This window comes from Rattus norvegicus, chromosome 3, assembly GCF_036323735.1.
Source record: "Rattus norvegicus strain BN/NHsdMcwi chromosome 3, GRCr8, whole genome shotgun sequence".
In the NCBI taxonomy this organism is placed as follows: domain Eukaryota; kingdom Metazoa; phylum Chordata; class Mammalia; order Rodentia; family Muridae; genus Rattus; species Rattus norvegicus.
Window position 1 is genome coordinate 83,028,037 of NC_086021.1, and position 15,706 is coordinate 83,043,742.

Genomic DNA, 15,706 nt, shown 5'->3' on the forward strand with positions numbered 1-15,706 from the left:
GTTGTAGTGTTACTATTGTTATTTACTAACGCCTATAATTTACATCCCTTATCACAATGTTCCATTGAATAAAGACAACAATAAAATGTGTTGCTAAGAATCTGATGTTGGCTAAACCTGCTGTGTGTGTAGGAGGTTACTGGAGAGAATCTAGAAAGAAGGGAATGATTACAGTAAAGACAGAACCTTTTCCTAAAGAGCACAGAAAAGACCGCAAATCTCCTTTGAAACTGTTGAAGAAGGATGCATAACGTAATAACATTAGTGGCTAGAAAATCGGGGGAGAGTGAAAAAACAGGTTAATGGGGGAAGCAAAAATATATTTATATTTATATTTATATTTATATTTATACGTGGAAATAAAAGTAAGCAGACTATGTCTTTCTATGTGACAAGATATAAAGGAGTAAAGTGATGGTTGGTGGGAAGCATTTAAGTCAATCAGAGATGACTGATCCAGCAAAACTTTGTCACCACAGGAGCAGCCCTTCTTTTTAAAAACTCAGGGCAACGGCACTTACAATAAACAAGAAATGGGTATTAGTCTGACACATCACATGACTGGCACGGAGAAAACTGAAGTCGGCTATTAATCAGAAACAGAAAGGTTAAAGAAATGTCCCACATATGTCCACTCCCTAAGTCACTGATTGATTATTAGGTATCCTGGCAAACAAAACTATCACAGTGCACGAGATTCATCCACTTGTTTGGTTTTTTTTTTTTTTTTCTGGCTTTGGGGATTGAATTATACATTAGTATGTATTTATTCCTGTTAGGACTGTTTACAAAAATAAAATTGGGGGAGGGGGTATGAGAATGTGGGAGGAGAGAAATTAGGAAGGAGACTCAGAGTGTATTCAGTGAGCAGAGCTCTTCTCAATGTGTCCATAGGTGGAGGGAGGGGTTTCTGAAGGAGGAGGCTCAGAACGGAGCCTTGATTCTCCATCAGGACAGCCAGGGCACAATGCCCTTGATGAGTTCTAGTGAGTCGAAAATTGAGATAGGGCAGGGTAAGGGTGGGGTTTGGGTCAGCAGATTAGCATATGTGCAATTACATGGAAATGTTATAAAGTTATTGCCATAGTCCAATATTAACCTGCCAAGTCACAGGGTATGTACAGTGGACACAAATACTCTCTTTTCTATTGTACCCTGCTAGGGTGAGTTCTAGCTTTCCTGACAAGCCAAGACTGTAGCCTCTTGGCTTTTCTAAGAAAGCCATGCGGTGTCAAACAATGAATCCCAAGATTAGTAAGAAAAAAAAACATTTAAATAAGGGCCAGATGGGGTGGTAGAGCAGAGGGAACTATGGGAGAAAATTCCCATTAAGCATACTAAGTCCAATCCAGAAAAACTAATTTATAAATCTTTCAAATCTGATGAAGTCTTGAAAATGTTCTGACTGACAAGGGATAACAATTGGAAGCTAATTGTATAATCCTCGTTTATTTGAAATGTCGCTGGCAGTCATTATTTATTGTTCCGCTGTTATTGATTTATTTTAGTAATTATAGGAAGCTTCACACACTCATTATTCCCATTCTCCAGTACTATTTTTACCCAGTTTAAGTTTCTCAAATGGTAACCTAACACAAAATCCAAAAGCAGAAATGGATTGCTTTGTAGGAACAGAGAGCCTCCGTGTCGCCTTTTTTAAGGACCAACTTCATAGGCTGTCACCTAGAGACAGCCTATTGGGCAGGCAGGGAGGGAGGTTTGACTAGTACAGACAACTAGCCAAACTTGATGTCAGCTACACAACCACCAATTTTAGAATAACCAAATGATGCATGGAACGTACTGATAGTTAAAATTATTACTATCTTTTAGCTACATTTAAACTAGAAGTCCTATGTGTTTTTACTTGCTAAATGTAGCAACTGAAAACAAGAGCATCCTAGTTAACGAGTGGGAAGTAAGGAAAAGAAAGTCAATAAAAAGACTGAACTTTGAAGCCAGAGACGCACGCTCTCATTAATCCGCGTCCACCTCAGCAACATACCTCGGAACTGTAAACCCCATCAATTATCCAGACCATTGGGGAGTGGGAAGGTCCTACGAACTAGTCATGTTCTCAATTAAACCAGCTCTACCCCCCCCCCCATGGACTACATTACAGAAGTAATCGTTTTTAAAAGGCAGGTAACAAACAAGTCTGGGTGGTTGACCTTTGATATAAAAGTGAGAGCTCTCAGCAGATCACTTCCTCGGGACTCTCCAAATTCTATTACTTATGAAGAGAAATTGCTGGCAAGATTGAGGCAGATATGACAAGTTAGGTCCTGCTTCCCTTGAGTGGATTTTCTTCACTGTGTGTAATATGACAAATCCCTCTATTCTAGAGAATTCTGACATACTAAAGCTTTTCTAAAGGCTTTCATTGAGCAAACACATAGCATTATCTAGAATTTCAGGAGAAATTGTCATTATCTGACAACCTTCTAATTCTCAACCCACAAACACAATCAGTTTCCTGGGCTTTGGGGTAATAGATGTTTCTAAAACAAAGTGCACTGTACAATGTGATGATGATGGTTGGGGACTCCCAAAAGATTAAAAGCTCTTTATAATTATGCTTCATCTAAAACCCATTGTTTTCTGATAAAAATGGCATGGATTATATCCTGTCATTTCAACAATAACATTTTTATCTTAAATTACTTTTTGGATCTCTCTTTTTTTCTCTCATGAGTGTATGTGTGTGTGTGTGTGTGTGTGTGTGTGTGTGTGTGTGTGTGTGTGTATGTGTGTGTGTGTTTGTGTATGAACACTGCATACACAGGTGCCCATAGCTGGCAGACATGGCAGACGGCCAGGACCAAGAGTAGCCGGCAGTTGTGAGCTACCCAACATGAGTGCTGCGAACTGAATTCAGGTCCTCAGCAAGAGCAATACATACACTCTGAACTGCCGAGCCATCTGGAGGGATGGCTTATCTTGAATCTTTAATTGCGTGTAATCACTTAAGCTAGGCAAAGATCCAAGAATTAGAAGAAGGGGGAAAATGATGAAATTAAAGGTTTCAAAGGGGCTTTCAGACCACACGAGAGGAAAAAATCATATTATCAACATTTCAATATGTACACCGCAGTCCACCTGCATGCCTGCTACACCATGCACAGAAGAAAACCTCTAAGAAGATCGGTATTTTTACTACTAAGAACAATAACAAGAATGCGCTGTTCCCTTAAATGTCTTGGTAATTTGGGTCACCTCTGATCCAAACACTCTCAACAAGCATCACCTTCTGATGGAAAGAGAAGCCCGAGGATGACACATTCATCAACCGACATCCACGAAAGCAAACAAAAATTGTTTTTGAAATTTCAAGATTAGGTCTTTTCATGACAGAAGCAATTTTTTTTTCCAAAAAATTTCACGTCTCTTCAGACAGTTTCCATTTGATGCCTGAACTCACCCTGCTCTGAGTACATGCGCACACAACCAAGTGTTGGTTGTTTACATAGAGTATGAGATGTGCAAATGCTTCCCGCCGCCTGTAAAAGGGCTTTAGCATGCATTAGCACAGAGGCAGGAGAGCGTCATGATGATCTGCAAAACATGGTCAGGCCCAGTAGCGCAGTTTCTACATATGCACTGCGAAGGGGGGACAGACACTGTACACTGCAGGACACGGCTCTCACAATGCCTCCTCCCGGAGAAAGTCCAGGGCTGGACCATGTCGGCAACTTCCGACCTGTGGGTCCTGGATAAACAGCACAAAGAACTTTGGAGAAATGGCAATGGCTCCAAAGCAGAAGTACGCTTGTCTTGAGGGTCTCACGGGGCCCCTCCCACCCGTCTTCTTCCATTTCTTAATTTTACAAACAGGTTAGCCCACACAATCAGCTCTGGCAGAACACCAAAATCCTGGTAGTGGACCATCGATTGACCAGCACCATAAAGAAAAGAGCTGCAAATGAGAAACCATGTGCTTGGTATAAAACTCATTTCATGCTTTTAAAAGCACACAGTGGCTTCTAGCGAGATAGTGGCCCTGGGACTTGTGGAGACAGATTGGTGCACACAAATGGTTTGCTCCTGGTGTGACTGCTTAGCCAAGCTTTACATAGGCTGGCAAGGGACAGGCTTCCCGAGCCTTTGAAGGAGCATATACTCATCTATAACTTTAAAGCTGGAAACCATAAACAGCAGCCTCAAGTACATTCAGCAAGAAAAGCACACTCACATGTATGCTCAAAGCCCGCGTGCCATGTTAGCCTCCAATCAACAGGAACAGATTTCTCTGTGCTCCTAACACACCCGATGCCAATGCATAATAAGTGTAATGCTATCTGAACACAACACAGCATGCATGCCCCCTTGCTTATACAGAAACAGCTCTGGTCACATAAACTTACAGTACAGCAGAACCCAAGCAATAGGATCTCCAGCAGGAGGCTGACTCTGATCCTGCCCTTATCATACTGGCTTTCTGGTACCCCAGACTCGAAATGCTATATCACACCTTCCTGAGCATGACTGTCCGGTCATTTAACTTTCCCAGGTGAGCAACGGGGGAAGTTACATTTTAAATGATAAAATATGCTACATTAAAATATCATATCTAGTCAATGCATGCTCCATAAAGAAATACCGTTCCTTCTCCCCTCTCGGTCAGCATACCGTCACTAGAACCCAATTATGGCAGGCTGTCCACTGCATGACAGGTCGTAACTTTTAATTATTAATAATGTCAAGCTTAACAAGGTGTCATCTCCAGTATGCAAGCCGTGGCTCTCACTTTCTCAGCTACCTTGTAAACATGATTTGTCTCCTCCTACATATTTTTCATGTCAAAGATTCTGCAGAACGGATCTGGTTTATAGCCCCCCCCCCCTTTTTTTAATACACCTGAAATGCATAATAACACTGCTAATTGCCTACTTTTGGTAATGATAGCAAATCGCGTGCCTCTGACTTGTTCTGAATGTTTAAAATGCAGAGGAAGTCACCTGCTGGTAAGATGTCTTCAGCACACAGCTAGTACAGGAGGAAAAAAAAGAATGCTTATCACACCCATTTAGAGAGTTACTTCTCAATAAAATTAAAGGCTGCTCTATTTGCTCTTCAATTTTCCCCTTCAGAAGTGCCAGCCCGACATAGTAATCACCAGCGATGACTCCACAGGATTCAAAACAACGGTTTAAAAGAATCCGTCACAGGCATCCCAGACCCCAGCACCCAAGTTTTTAGGATAAAGATGCTTACCTCTGCTGGGAAGTCCACTCCACATTCTGCCAGGGATTTCAGCAGCCTCACGAGCAACCAAGTTAGATAAACAAAACTTCCAGGATGCGGCCAGTGTGATGTACAGTGCTACCGGGACTTGGATCCAGCCTGATTATCCGTGACAGCCCCACACTACATCAGTGACGCTCAGAACCTTCCCGGGGCTGGCTTATTTCGCTCTCATTGAAAATCCTTTACACGCTGGCAGCATTTTAGGGAAGGACGAACACGCTCTGAGTCATTTGTTAAGAAAGCAGAGCAGTTTCAATCTGGATCTCTACGCGTGCAGAAACCAGCAGCACTGTCAACGTACGAGTCGGAGGTGGATGTGTGCCGAGAAACAGGCAACCTCAGCCTTCATTATCAATGCATGAAATCAGCCACTGTGATCAAATTCAGGCAAACCACCAAAAGGGTGTAATTATGAAAGGCTCCGCAGATTTAGCAACAAACCTTGCAGAATGAAGAATCGTCTTTCAAAATTGTGTGAATGTTTAAAAATAGCTCCGGCTTTTCAACAATAAGCAGGGTACAGAGAAGAAATCACTAGTCTCTCGCCAAAGCGCCAGGCACTAAGGCTGCAAAAATCTAAATAGCTGTAGCTTCCCAGGACTTCTTCATTCACAACTGAAGTCACCAGAGCCTGTGACAGCTACAATGAAGGTTTTCCATATATTTGACAATGTCTATTAAGAAGCAGGTTAAATATCCTTTAACTCTTAAGTGTCCTCAGTGAATTAAGGTGACAAGGGAAACGTGCATAACTGTGCTACCCCCAGAACAAGCTGCTATCGGTGTAACTCTGAGATAAGTTCTCAGACAGCGAAAATGTAAATTTATTCTGTGTGACAAAAAGAATGACCATGTAAAAGACAGTCTATCTGTAAAGTCGAAACTTCACTCATAGTAAAAGAAAAAAGCATATAGGTTCATTATACCTACATATCCCACTTCTAGCCAGCCAACCCCCAGATTTAAATATTTACCTTCTTAGACTGTTCTTCCTCTCTTGTTACTAACAAATATGATGCAGGAGCCGGCTGATGTGCTCTTTACAAGGAATAAGGTAACAGTAATTTGGTAGCAAAACACATGATGGCTTTGATGTGAGCGTGCAAAGTGAGAAGCAAAGCAGGACACAAAACATCCGTCATCAGTCACCGAGATAACCCCGAAGCAATTCCTAACGGGCTGCGTTCACAAAGAACACACTTAAGGCTCTGTTCCAGTTTCTAAGCCAGGTTTTAGGTTCTCACTGAGTCTGTAAGGGTGGGGCAGATCAGGATGCTTGCAGGAAAGCCATCTTTGACTTGAGAATCTGGGAAGGACTCGATTGGCGCTAGCAATGCGACTGTGACTGTGACCAGGAGGCTTTTAACAGTGTGCACGATCTCAAACACCTGTGCAAAACTGAGCACTAGGTGTAACATTCATTTGCACGGCAGCATTCTGGAGCGACACCCAACGAGGCACTCCCACTGGGGTTCTTCACTCTGTCTCCAGATGCAGGGCTGACTCCTTCCATACTGACACTTAGACTCTCTTTATGGAGACAGCATGCAGGCATGTATGAGTAGACATATACCCAGCATATGTATGAATGCACACACCCAGGCACTATTACCTTTTGCAATTATTTCTGCCTCTTAAATTCCATTTATTTGGTGAAGGCCCTAGGCCAACAGTTGAATGTATCATGAGACCATGACACTAACCATCACAGATTTCCCAACTACTCAATAACCTTGAATTAATTTCTTTCTTTCTTTCTCCTCCTCCCTTTCTTCCCTACCCTTTTCTCCCCCCAGATACTGACACAAGTGTCATCTTGTGAAATACTAGCGAAAGGCTGTGCCTGAATATCCTTCCGTTATTACTACAAACAAAAAACCCTATCAATAAGGTAATAGTTAAAATTATGGAACTGGAGAGACAGCTCAAAAGGTTCACAGCACATGCTACTGCTACAGAGGACCTGGCTTCCTCTCTTAGCATCCGTGTGGTGGCTCACAGCCTCCCATAACTCCACTTGCAAGATGCCCTCTTCTGGATTCCAGGGGCACCAAACATGCACACGGTGTTCATACACACACACAAAGATATTCAAACATACACATAAAATAAAGATCAAGGAATCAAAAATGTTGGTATGCATTTGATTAGTTTCTTATAAGACATTTACTTTGCGATGCATTCCAGATACCAATATTCTTGGATTTCTGGAAGGTGGCCCTCCATTTATACCATCAATGACTGCCATGACATATCCTGCAAGATCTGGAGCAATAACCCTAATCAGGCACACTAACATTTCTGTAGCAAAATATGCATATTCATATAAGACAGAGTAAGTAAACATTACAATTAACCTCAGATCGGTTCAGGCCAATTTTCCCATCAGTGTGAATTATGAAACTCCCTGGTTTTTGGAACTTCTCAGGTTGCAAGAATTACACAGTAAAGGCTTCCTGCTTACAAGATTGGGCCTGGAACACGGTACCAGAGCAGGACTTGTCTTGCATAAGTAGGGAGGGCAGTGGTCCTTTAGCAGAACAGGCACAAAAGGGAGGATCCTAGGAAGTCTGAGGTACAAAGCAGAGCAAAAAGGTGGCAGTAATACAGTGTGACAAAACTAGGCCGTGGGGACCTCAGGCAAGAAGAAGCGATCCAGGATTACTGAACAATCGAAAACCCCACCCATAACATCACCCCCCACTGGTTACTTGGTATAAGGTTGAGGGGTGTGTGCGTGAGCGTGTGTGTTTGTGTGCAGGGTGTGGGAAGGTCAAAGTGGGTCACTGAGGGTTCTCTATTACTTCCGACCTTGCTGCCTTGAGAGGAGGCCTCCCGCTGGGGTGGAAACGCATGCCCTGGGTCAGGCTGGCTGGACAGGGAACTCTCAGCATTTATCTGTGTCTACCCAGCGCTGGGGTCATAGGCAAGGGCATCCATGCCCAGCATTTTAGCTGGGATTAGCTCCTTCTGCTTGGAGATCAAGCACTCTTACCTGCCGAGCCATCTCTCCAGCCCAACCACACTAAAGTCAAGAAGAAATGGTAAAAGGAAGAATGTATTTCCAGTATGAGTATAAACATTGGGTTTTATGCCTTTCTGACTCTTTTCTTAGTGTAATCTTACACAAATCATCTGTAATCACTTCACATGGGATACTGTTAAAATTTCTACCTTATTTGGGTCTACTAGGGTAGGCCTTGTAGCACTGATTTGGTCTACTATGAGTAGACCTCCCAAACAGTGTACTTTAAAATTTTTTTATGTGAATTGTTTTTTTTTTCCTGCATGTGTAGCTAGACACCATGTGTGTGCCTTGTGCTCAAGGAAACCACAAGAGGGTGTTGGATCCCTTGGAACTGGAGTGACAGATTGCTGTGAGTCACCATGTGAGTGCTGGAATTAAACCTGGGTCCTCTGGAAGAGCAGCCAGTGCTCTTAAACCACTGAGCCGTCTCCTTGAATACTGTATGCTCAAAGGTAAGCCTGGTTCAGACCTTTAGCACAGCAAAGTTCGAATTTTACCTAAGGCTTTGATCCTACAGAATACCAGCCACTCTCTTAGAACATTTCCTCATCACCTTTTGGGAAGTAGGCTCGTTCTGGTGGATAATCACAGACAGGGGGAGCGTGAATAGAAGTCCTCAGGTTTCAGGGCTCTAATCTTAAACCCTGGCACAGGACTGTAGAGTCATTTTATCTGGGAAGGAGAAAAACCACATTTTTCTGGTGTTTTGTGTTTCATGTGTACATAAATCCACATTCTCTCTTTAGCTACCAAAGTAATATTTTGATGGTTTGATAAGGTTATTTTAACTTGCAAAAGTAACCGGTTTTCCTGGATGATGTAAAAACGCAGAATAAAAAGGTAACATCCTCACCAAAAGGTCATAATCTCCTGACATATACTTCTAAAGCATGCTCGGACAGGAATAGGTGAACTTCTGGCTTCGATAGGACAACAGCCTATGGCCTAACAATGCAGGCTCATAAGAGAGTGACCTCTGGAAATAAAGTGGGTCAACACACCATGAATGCTGTTATATACTCGGCCCATAAAAAATGCTCCTCCAGACTGTTCATCTGCTGAGAACTGATGTACTTCCCAGTTGGCCTGAGAACCAGAAAAGACAAAGGCTAATACCAACACCACAGCCAGCTGTAATGTGCCACTGACTGTAACGGCCGACTGAGGCCGCCTCCTTCCATTGATGCTGTGAAGGTATAAAAGTAGAACATCGGTGTGAAAAGAGTCAAGTCAGCCGGGGTGACAATACGTGTGTCCCATGGCAGAGTGAACACATTAATTTTACATCGCCATCGAGCCAGCTACGCAAAGCCTTTCTTCCTAGATCATTTTTAAAAGCGATAACACTCCTTTTCTTCAAGGAGGCATCGGGGCTTTAAAAATACCTTTGATGATTCAAAACACTCACCAGCAAATGCCTGCTCGGATGGCCCGGGACTTGATGTTCACACAGAGAAGTGTTGCTATTTATTTTTCAAAATTTAAAAGCTGATACTTGATGCTAGGCAGCCCTTATCTTTTAGGAAATAAAATATACATGAGAGTTCATAGCCCAAAGCACCCTACGCTTAACTGAAATAGAAGGCCAACCGGTCCTTTTAATTCTTTTAAACCTTTTTACTTGCCGTCCTGTGTGTATTCCTGTGCAGACTCCTGTAGTTACATAATTAACACCCTTGTTTACCATTTTAACCACCTGTACGAATGTGGTGCTGTTTTACGATGACCTCACATCTACCTCACCAGTAAATCTGGGACATCTTCCAAACTGGAGAAGGCTCTCTCAAAGGTGAAGCTTGGAGAAACGGGAGTGACACCTTCAGCCTGCATCCTATTTCCAAAGGACTGTCACTCATAAGGGCCTCAAGCCCGGGAATCTCTTCAGTAGGAATCTCAATTACATATGCCTGGGAAGACAGATAGGAGCCACCAACAGCATCCTTGCTTGGATCTACTCAGGATTTTGTAAAATACTTCAAAATTAAACAGTCACCAGTACAGGGGAGACAAGGCTCAGAAAACATACAACATTCCCAGTGGTGTATGTCACCCTTTGAGTTCATATCAGCGAGAGACAGTTCCTGGTTCTCTCATTAGGATCTAGGAAAAATGGTAAGAGACTAAGAGACGCCCGTGTCTATTCTCAAAGGTCCAAGTGTGGGGGGCCTTTTCCCTCTAAAGTCCATTATGTCATGAAAACTCATAGGCCCTGCTCAAAACCAAGGCTGCATGATCATTATTATAAGAAAAACGTCTTTTTAGGGGCCTGGGGTCAGTACAATGTAACTAGTTCAGCTACCTGCCTCACGCTAAAATGAAACTGATGGCTTCTTCAATTATTTGTCATGTTTTCACCGTGGCTCTAATGAGCCAAAACTCTAACCAGGGCCAGAGAGGGCTCAGCAGTCAGTAACACTGGCTGTTCTTCCAGAGGACCAGGTTCCGTTTCCAGCACCACATATGGCTGTGGACTGTCTGTAACTTTAGTTCGGGGGATCTGACACCCTCTTCTGACCTCCATGGGCACTAGGCACACATTAGGGTTAGGGTCACACTCATACACATAAAATAAAATAATAAATGGAAAAACAACAACAAAAAACAAAACAAAACAAAACAAAAAACCCTAAAACAATAACAACAAAAAGCCCACAAACAGTACATGGTACAGAACATACCTGAAAAAGTCAGCACTAGGGAGTTGGCAACAGGAAGATTGAAAGCTAGAGGCTGTCCTGGGCCTGAGACTCTTGTCAAGATACTTTTAAAAAAGGAAGGTATGGGGAGGGAAGAAGGTAAAAAGCTATTGGAGTCCCACGTGAGTGCATTCTATTAGCCCTGTCAATCGAGCACACAAACCTAGACATTTTCAATCTCCCTGTAATATTTCTCCATAAGAGAGGTGATGACAGAACAGCCATCTTTATCCTCCCAAACTGGAGAACTAACTAGCTTTCCTTTTACTTCCCCCAGCAACACACAAAAGACTCCCCTGTAGATTTCCTAGTGTGTACAAAAATGCTAAGAGAGTCTGCAAACACGTCTCTGCCTCTGCTGCATAGCCACACACAACATGCTCATCGTATTGCGTGGTTCTTCCCTTTCCAAACTCATTAGCAGCGGAAGTTCCACCCACATGAGGGAGTAAGACAACTCCCTCGCTTTCCACAGGCTCTGGGCGCCATCGTGTGGTAACTCTGTGTCAGTGCAGCTTCAGCTTTAAACTTCAGACTTCAGGTTTACATTTAATGTCTGGGACAATGCACTTAAGGATAAAGTTAGTATCTTGAGTATGCATGAGACGCAAGAGGAGAGACGGAGATCCGTGTGTTCAACGTCCCGTGCATATTTTACTGGCCATAGTATCCAATACAGTGTCTCACCCCCACAAGGTGTTTAATAGCACGTTAAAAAACATAGAATAGGAATAGAATAGGAATAAAATATGGGAACAGTTTGAAAGAAAAGAAAACATGTAAGAACCCTTAGGGTAAGTGAACCACATACTCTTCATTCATTCTTCAGTTGAAGGACCTCTGAGTTGTTTTAAATTTCTGGCTATGACGAAGAAAGCTGCTATGAACATAATGCAGCACGTAACTTTGCGTGATGGTGGGACATCTTTTAGATAGATGTCCAGGAATAGTATGGCTGGGCCTTGAGGCAGACCTATTCCCAGTTTTCTGAGAAACTGTCAAATTGGTTTGCAGAGTGGTTGTACGCGTGTGCACTCCCATCAGCAGTGGCGGAGAGCTCCCCTTCTCCACAACCTCACCAGCATGTGCTGTCTCTTCAGTTGTTTTGATCTTAAGCCATTCTGATGTAAGAATAAAGGTGTAAGGTGTAAGGTAGAATCTCAGTCATTCTGATTTGCATTTCTCTGATGAATGAAGACACTGAATATTTCCTTAAGTGCATCTCGGCCACTCTAAATTCCTCCGTTGAGCTCTGTACCCCATTTTGTAATTGGGTGTTTTTGGATGCTGATGTCTAACTTGAGTTTTTTTTATAAATTTTGGATATTAGGTTCTGTCAGATGTAGGGTTAGTGAAGATCTTTTCTGTAAGCTGCCATTTTGCCCTATTGGTGGTGTCCTAAACCCTGCAGAAGCTTTGCAGTTTAATCAGGTCCCATTTATTGATCCTGAAGTATGGGTGTTCTATTTAGGAAGTTGTGTCCTGTACCACTGAATCCAAGGCTACTCCCCACTTTCTGTTCTATTAGAGTTAGTGTATCTGGTTTTACACTGAGGTTTTTGACCAGTTTGGACTTGAGTTTTGTGCAGAGTGATAAATGTGGACCTATTTGCATTCTTCTACATGCAGACATCCAGTTACTTACGCTATGGAATACTACATAACCATTAAAAACAAGGAATTATGAATTCCTAGACAAATGGATGGAACTTGAAAATATCATCCTGAGTGAGGTAACCCAGACCCAAAAGAACAGGTATGGCGTGTACTGACTTCTAAGTGGATACAGAATAGCCCTGCTGTAATAAACAAACCCAAAGAAGCCAAAAACCAAAGAGGACCCAAGGGAGGATGGTTGAATATTTCTCAAAAGGAGAAAAAAATAGGTATGGGAGGTCAATGGAAGGAGAGAACTCAGGATAAGGAGAGTTGGGGAGGGGAGTGGGGTGGCGGCTAGAAGATCATGTATAGGGAGAACAGGGGAGAGGGAGGGGAAATTGGCAGTGTGGGGGCCTCAGAGGGTCTTGCTGAGACTCCTAGCAGTGGAGGGTCAAGACCTGAAATGGCCACTTCCTGTATCCAGGCAGGACTCCCGGGGAAGGATAAGGAGAGCAGACCACCCACAAAGCCTTCACCCAAAATGTGTCCTGCCTACAAGCTGTGCAGGGACAAAGGTAGAGCAGAGACTGAGGGAAAGGCCAGTCAGCTCCCACCAAACCCCTCAGGCAGTGATTCTCCATGGCTGGTACAAACATTCCTTAAGGAGAGAGTGAACAATACTTAAAATGAGTGTTTGTCACTCTGCCTGGCAAGTATCACGCTTCCTGCTGCGGACTCAAAGGACAAGGTCATCAGAGTGAGAGGAATTAGTCACCGCCTGTGTGGGGTGTGTGTGTGTGTGTGTGTGTGTGTGTGTGTGTTGTCTGTCTGTATGTGTCTGTGTGTATGTGTATGTGTATCTGTGTTTGTGTGTGTTGTGTGTCTGACTGCATGTGTATCTGTATGTATGTGTATGTGTGTGTGTGTCTGTGTGCCTGCGTGTGTGTATCTGTGTGTGTGTTGTGTGTCTGTGTGTGTATCTGTATGTATGTATATGTGTGTGTATGTGTGTGTTGTGTGACTGTGTGTGTGTCTCTGTGTGTCTGTGTGTCTGCATGTGTGTATCTGTGTGTGTGTGTGTGTGTGTGTTGTGTGACTGTGTGTCTGTGTGTGTGGGGGGGGGGCTCTAGGAAACTGAAGTATCCTGCTGCTGATTCAAAGGACAAGGGCATCCATTGTCAGAGTGAGAGGCATTACTCGTGTGTGTGTGTGTGTGTGTGTGTGTGTGTGTGTGTGTGTGCGTGTGTGTATGCGCGCCCGCGTATGTGTGTGTATCTGTACAAAGGCAACCTTTAAACAACTTAAGCTGCCCCTGCTGCAGACACAAGCTACAAACTGAACATCATACCCGTTTTGTGACTTAGTTTCCATGGAAGACCCCGGTCTGGGCACTGACCATTAAAACAAGCTTTGAGATGCCTGCCCCGCCCAGCACGCGTCAGTAGATGGGAGGTGCATACACTCCAGTGAGGAAGTGCTCCACTGACGCTACCCAGTTCTTCCTGCTTGCAGCTCAGTTGCCCTTTCACACATTGATTTGAAGTTAAACCTCATGCTCTGGGTACAGATCATCCTTGACAGGGTACATCCAGGTTCTGCGGCACAGCGGCAGCTTGAACATCCTCTGGGAGGCTCTTACAATAACGAGATCTCTGGCTTCAGCTGAGAATTACTGAATTAGTAGCTCACAGCTGGGGCCCAGAAATACGCTTTCCAGTAAGAGGTTACGCGTTCACCCATTCACTCCCCAGCTGCTTTAAGGTTTAGTAAGTTCACATCCTTCTATCTGGAACAGTAAGATTCACGCTCTCTGAGAAACCACCATCCCCAAACCCGGCACGTTAACAAGGTGGCATCAATACAGAAAACACTCAATGCTGACCTCTGGTCAGCCCCACCAGTGCCTACAGTGGATACCACACAGATGCATAAGCCCTCTCTCCCCCGCCACTAAATAAATAAAATCAACTTGGTATATAAGAGCGAGCTATTTCCGGGCCCAGTATTTCTCATTAATCTGTGTGTTTATTTATCCATTGCAACCACGCTCTCTTGATTACTTAATCCTGGTAGATTCTTCACAGTTTCTCTTTGTCTATGTTGTTTTAGCTATTCTAGGATTTGTGCTTTTTGCACATGAATTTTAGAGTGCTCTGGTCTACATTTGATTCAAAACACTTGTGAAATTTTAGTAGGAAATTTTATAAACACACAAGATCAATTTAGGGACACTTGACATCTTAAATATGTTGAGTGTTCTAATCCATGAACATGGTATGTAGCTCCATCTGTTTATGTCTTTGAGTTCTTCCTTCAATGTTTTATAATTTTAAGCATATAGACGCTTTTTAAAAATATAGCTGAGTAGTTCATCTTACTGGGTATTAGCATTCATGTCCTGTTGCTTTTTATAATTTGGTTTCTATATTTTCATATTTGGTATATATCTATGTGACTTCTGTGCGTTGATTCTCACATAACCTTGCATATATCATTTCTTATAGGAATCACATATCATCTATAAAGAGAGACCGATGCTGTTATTTCCTCCTTTCTAATCTATGTGCTCCCTATCTATGTTTCTGTTTGATTTCAGAATCCAGTACTCTCAGGACTTGGTGATGAATTAGAACATTAAAGTGAAATCCTTTTTTTTTTTTTTTGTTCTAGTCCCTAGAGGCTAAACGTTTGATCTTTCAGCATCAAGCTGCATGCATTCTGTGGATTATCTTTATTAAATTTAGATAATTATCCTTTATTCACTTTAATGACTCTTAGACATTATCAAATATTTCCGAGAACAATACATCAATTACTATAATCACATGAGCTCCCTTTAGTGTGCTGACATATTGAATAACTTGACTATTTTTAATATATTGAGCTAGCTTTATTTATATACTCCAAAGCTCTATGGTCAGATTTTTTTTGTACGTTTCTGAATTAAAATTGTTTATATTTTTGAGAAAGTTTGATTCTAGGTGCATAAGTGATATTTTCTGATAACTCTTTTATATTGCTTTTGTCTGCTTCTGATATTAGTGTGATACTGGTCATAGAAAGTAAGTAATTAAGCGTTCTTCCTGTATTTTCTGAAAGAGATTGTGTGAAAGTGATGTCAATCCCCCTTTAAATG

At 42.6% G+C, this 15,706-nt stretch overlaps 1 protein-coding gene across 7 annotated transcripts in view; it reads right to left on the bottom strand.

Annotated features, from left to right (window-relative positions):
• Positions 1-15,706, bottom strand: part of Zfp385b (zinc finger protein 385B) — a 378,470-nt gene that overhangs the window by 265,650 nt on the left and 97,114 nt on the right. The window contains exon 1 of one of the 7 annotated variants that reach the window (NM_001107736.2): positions 5,215-6,572. The exons of 5 other annotated variants lie outside the window; for them this stretch is intronic. In NM_001107736.2, coding sequence (NP_001101206.1) covers positions 5,215-5,239 — 25 coding nt within the window. In that variant the 5' untranslated portion in view covers positions 5,240-6,572. Of the gene's footprint in view, positions 1-5,214; positions 7,396-15,706 lie in introns of those variants that run through there. One more of the 7 variants, XM_017591703.3, reaches the window with a different exon arrangement.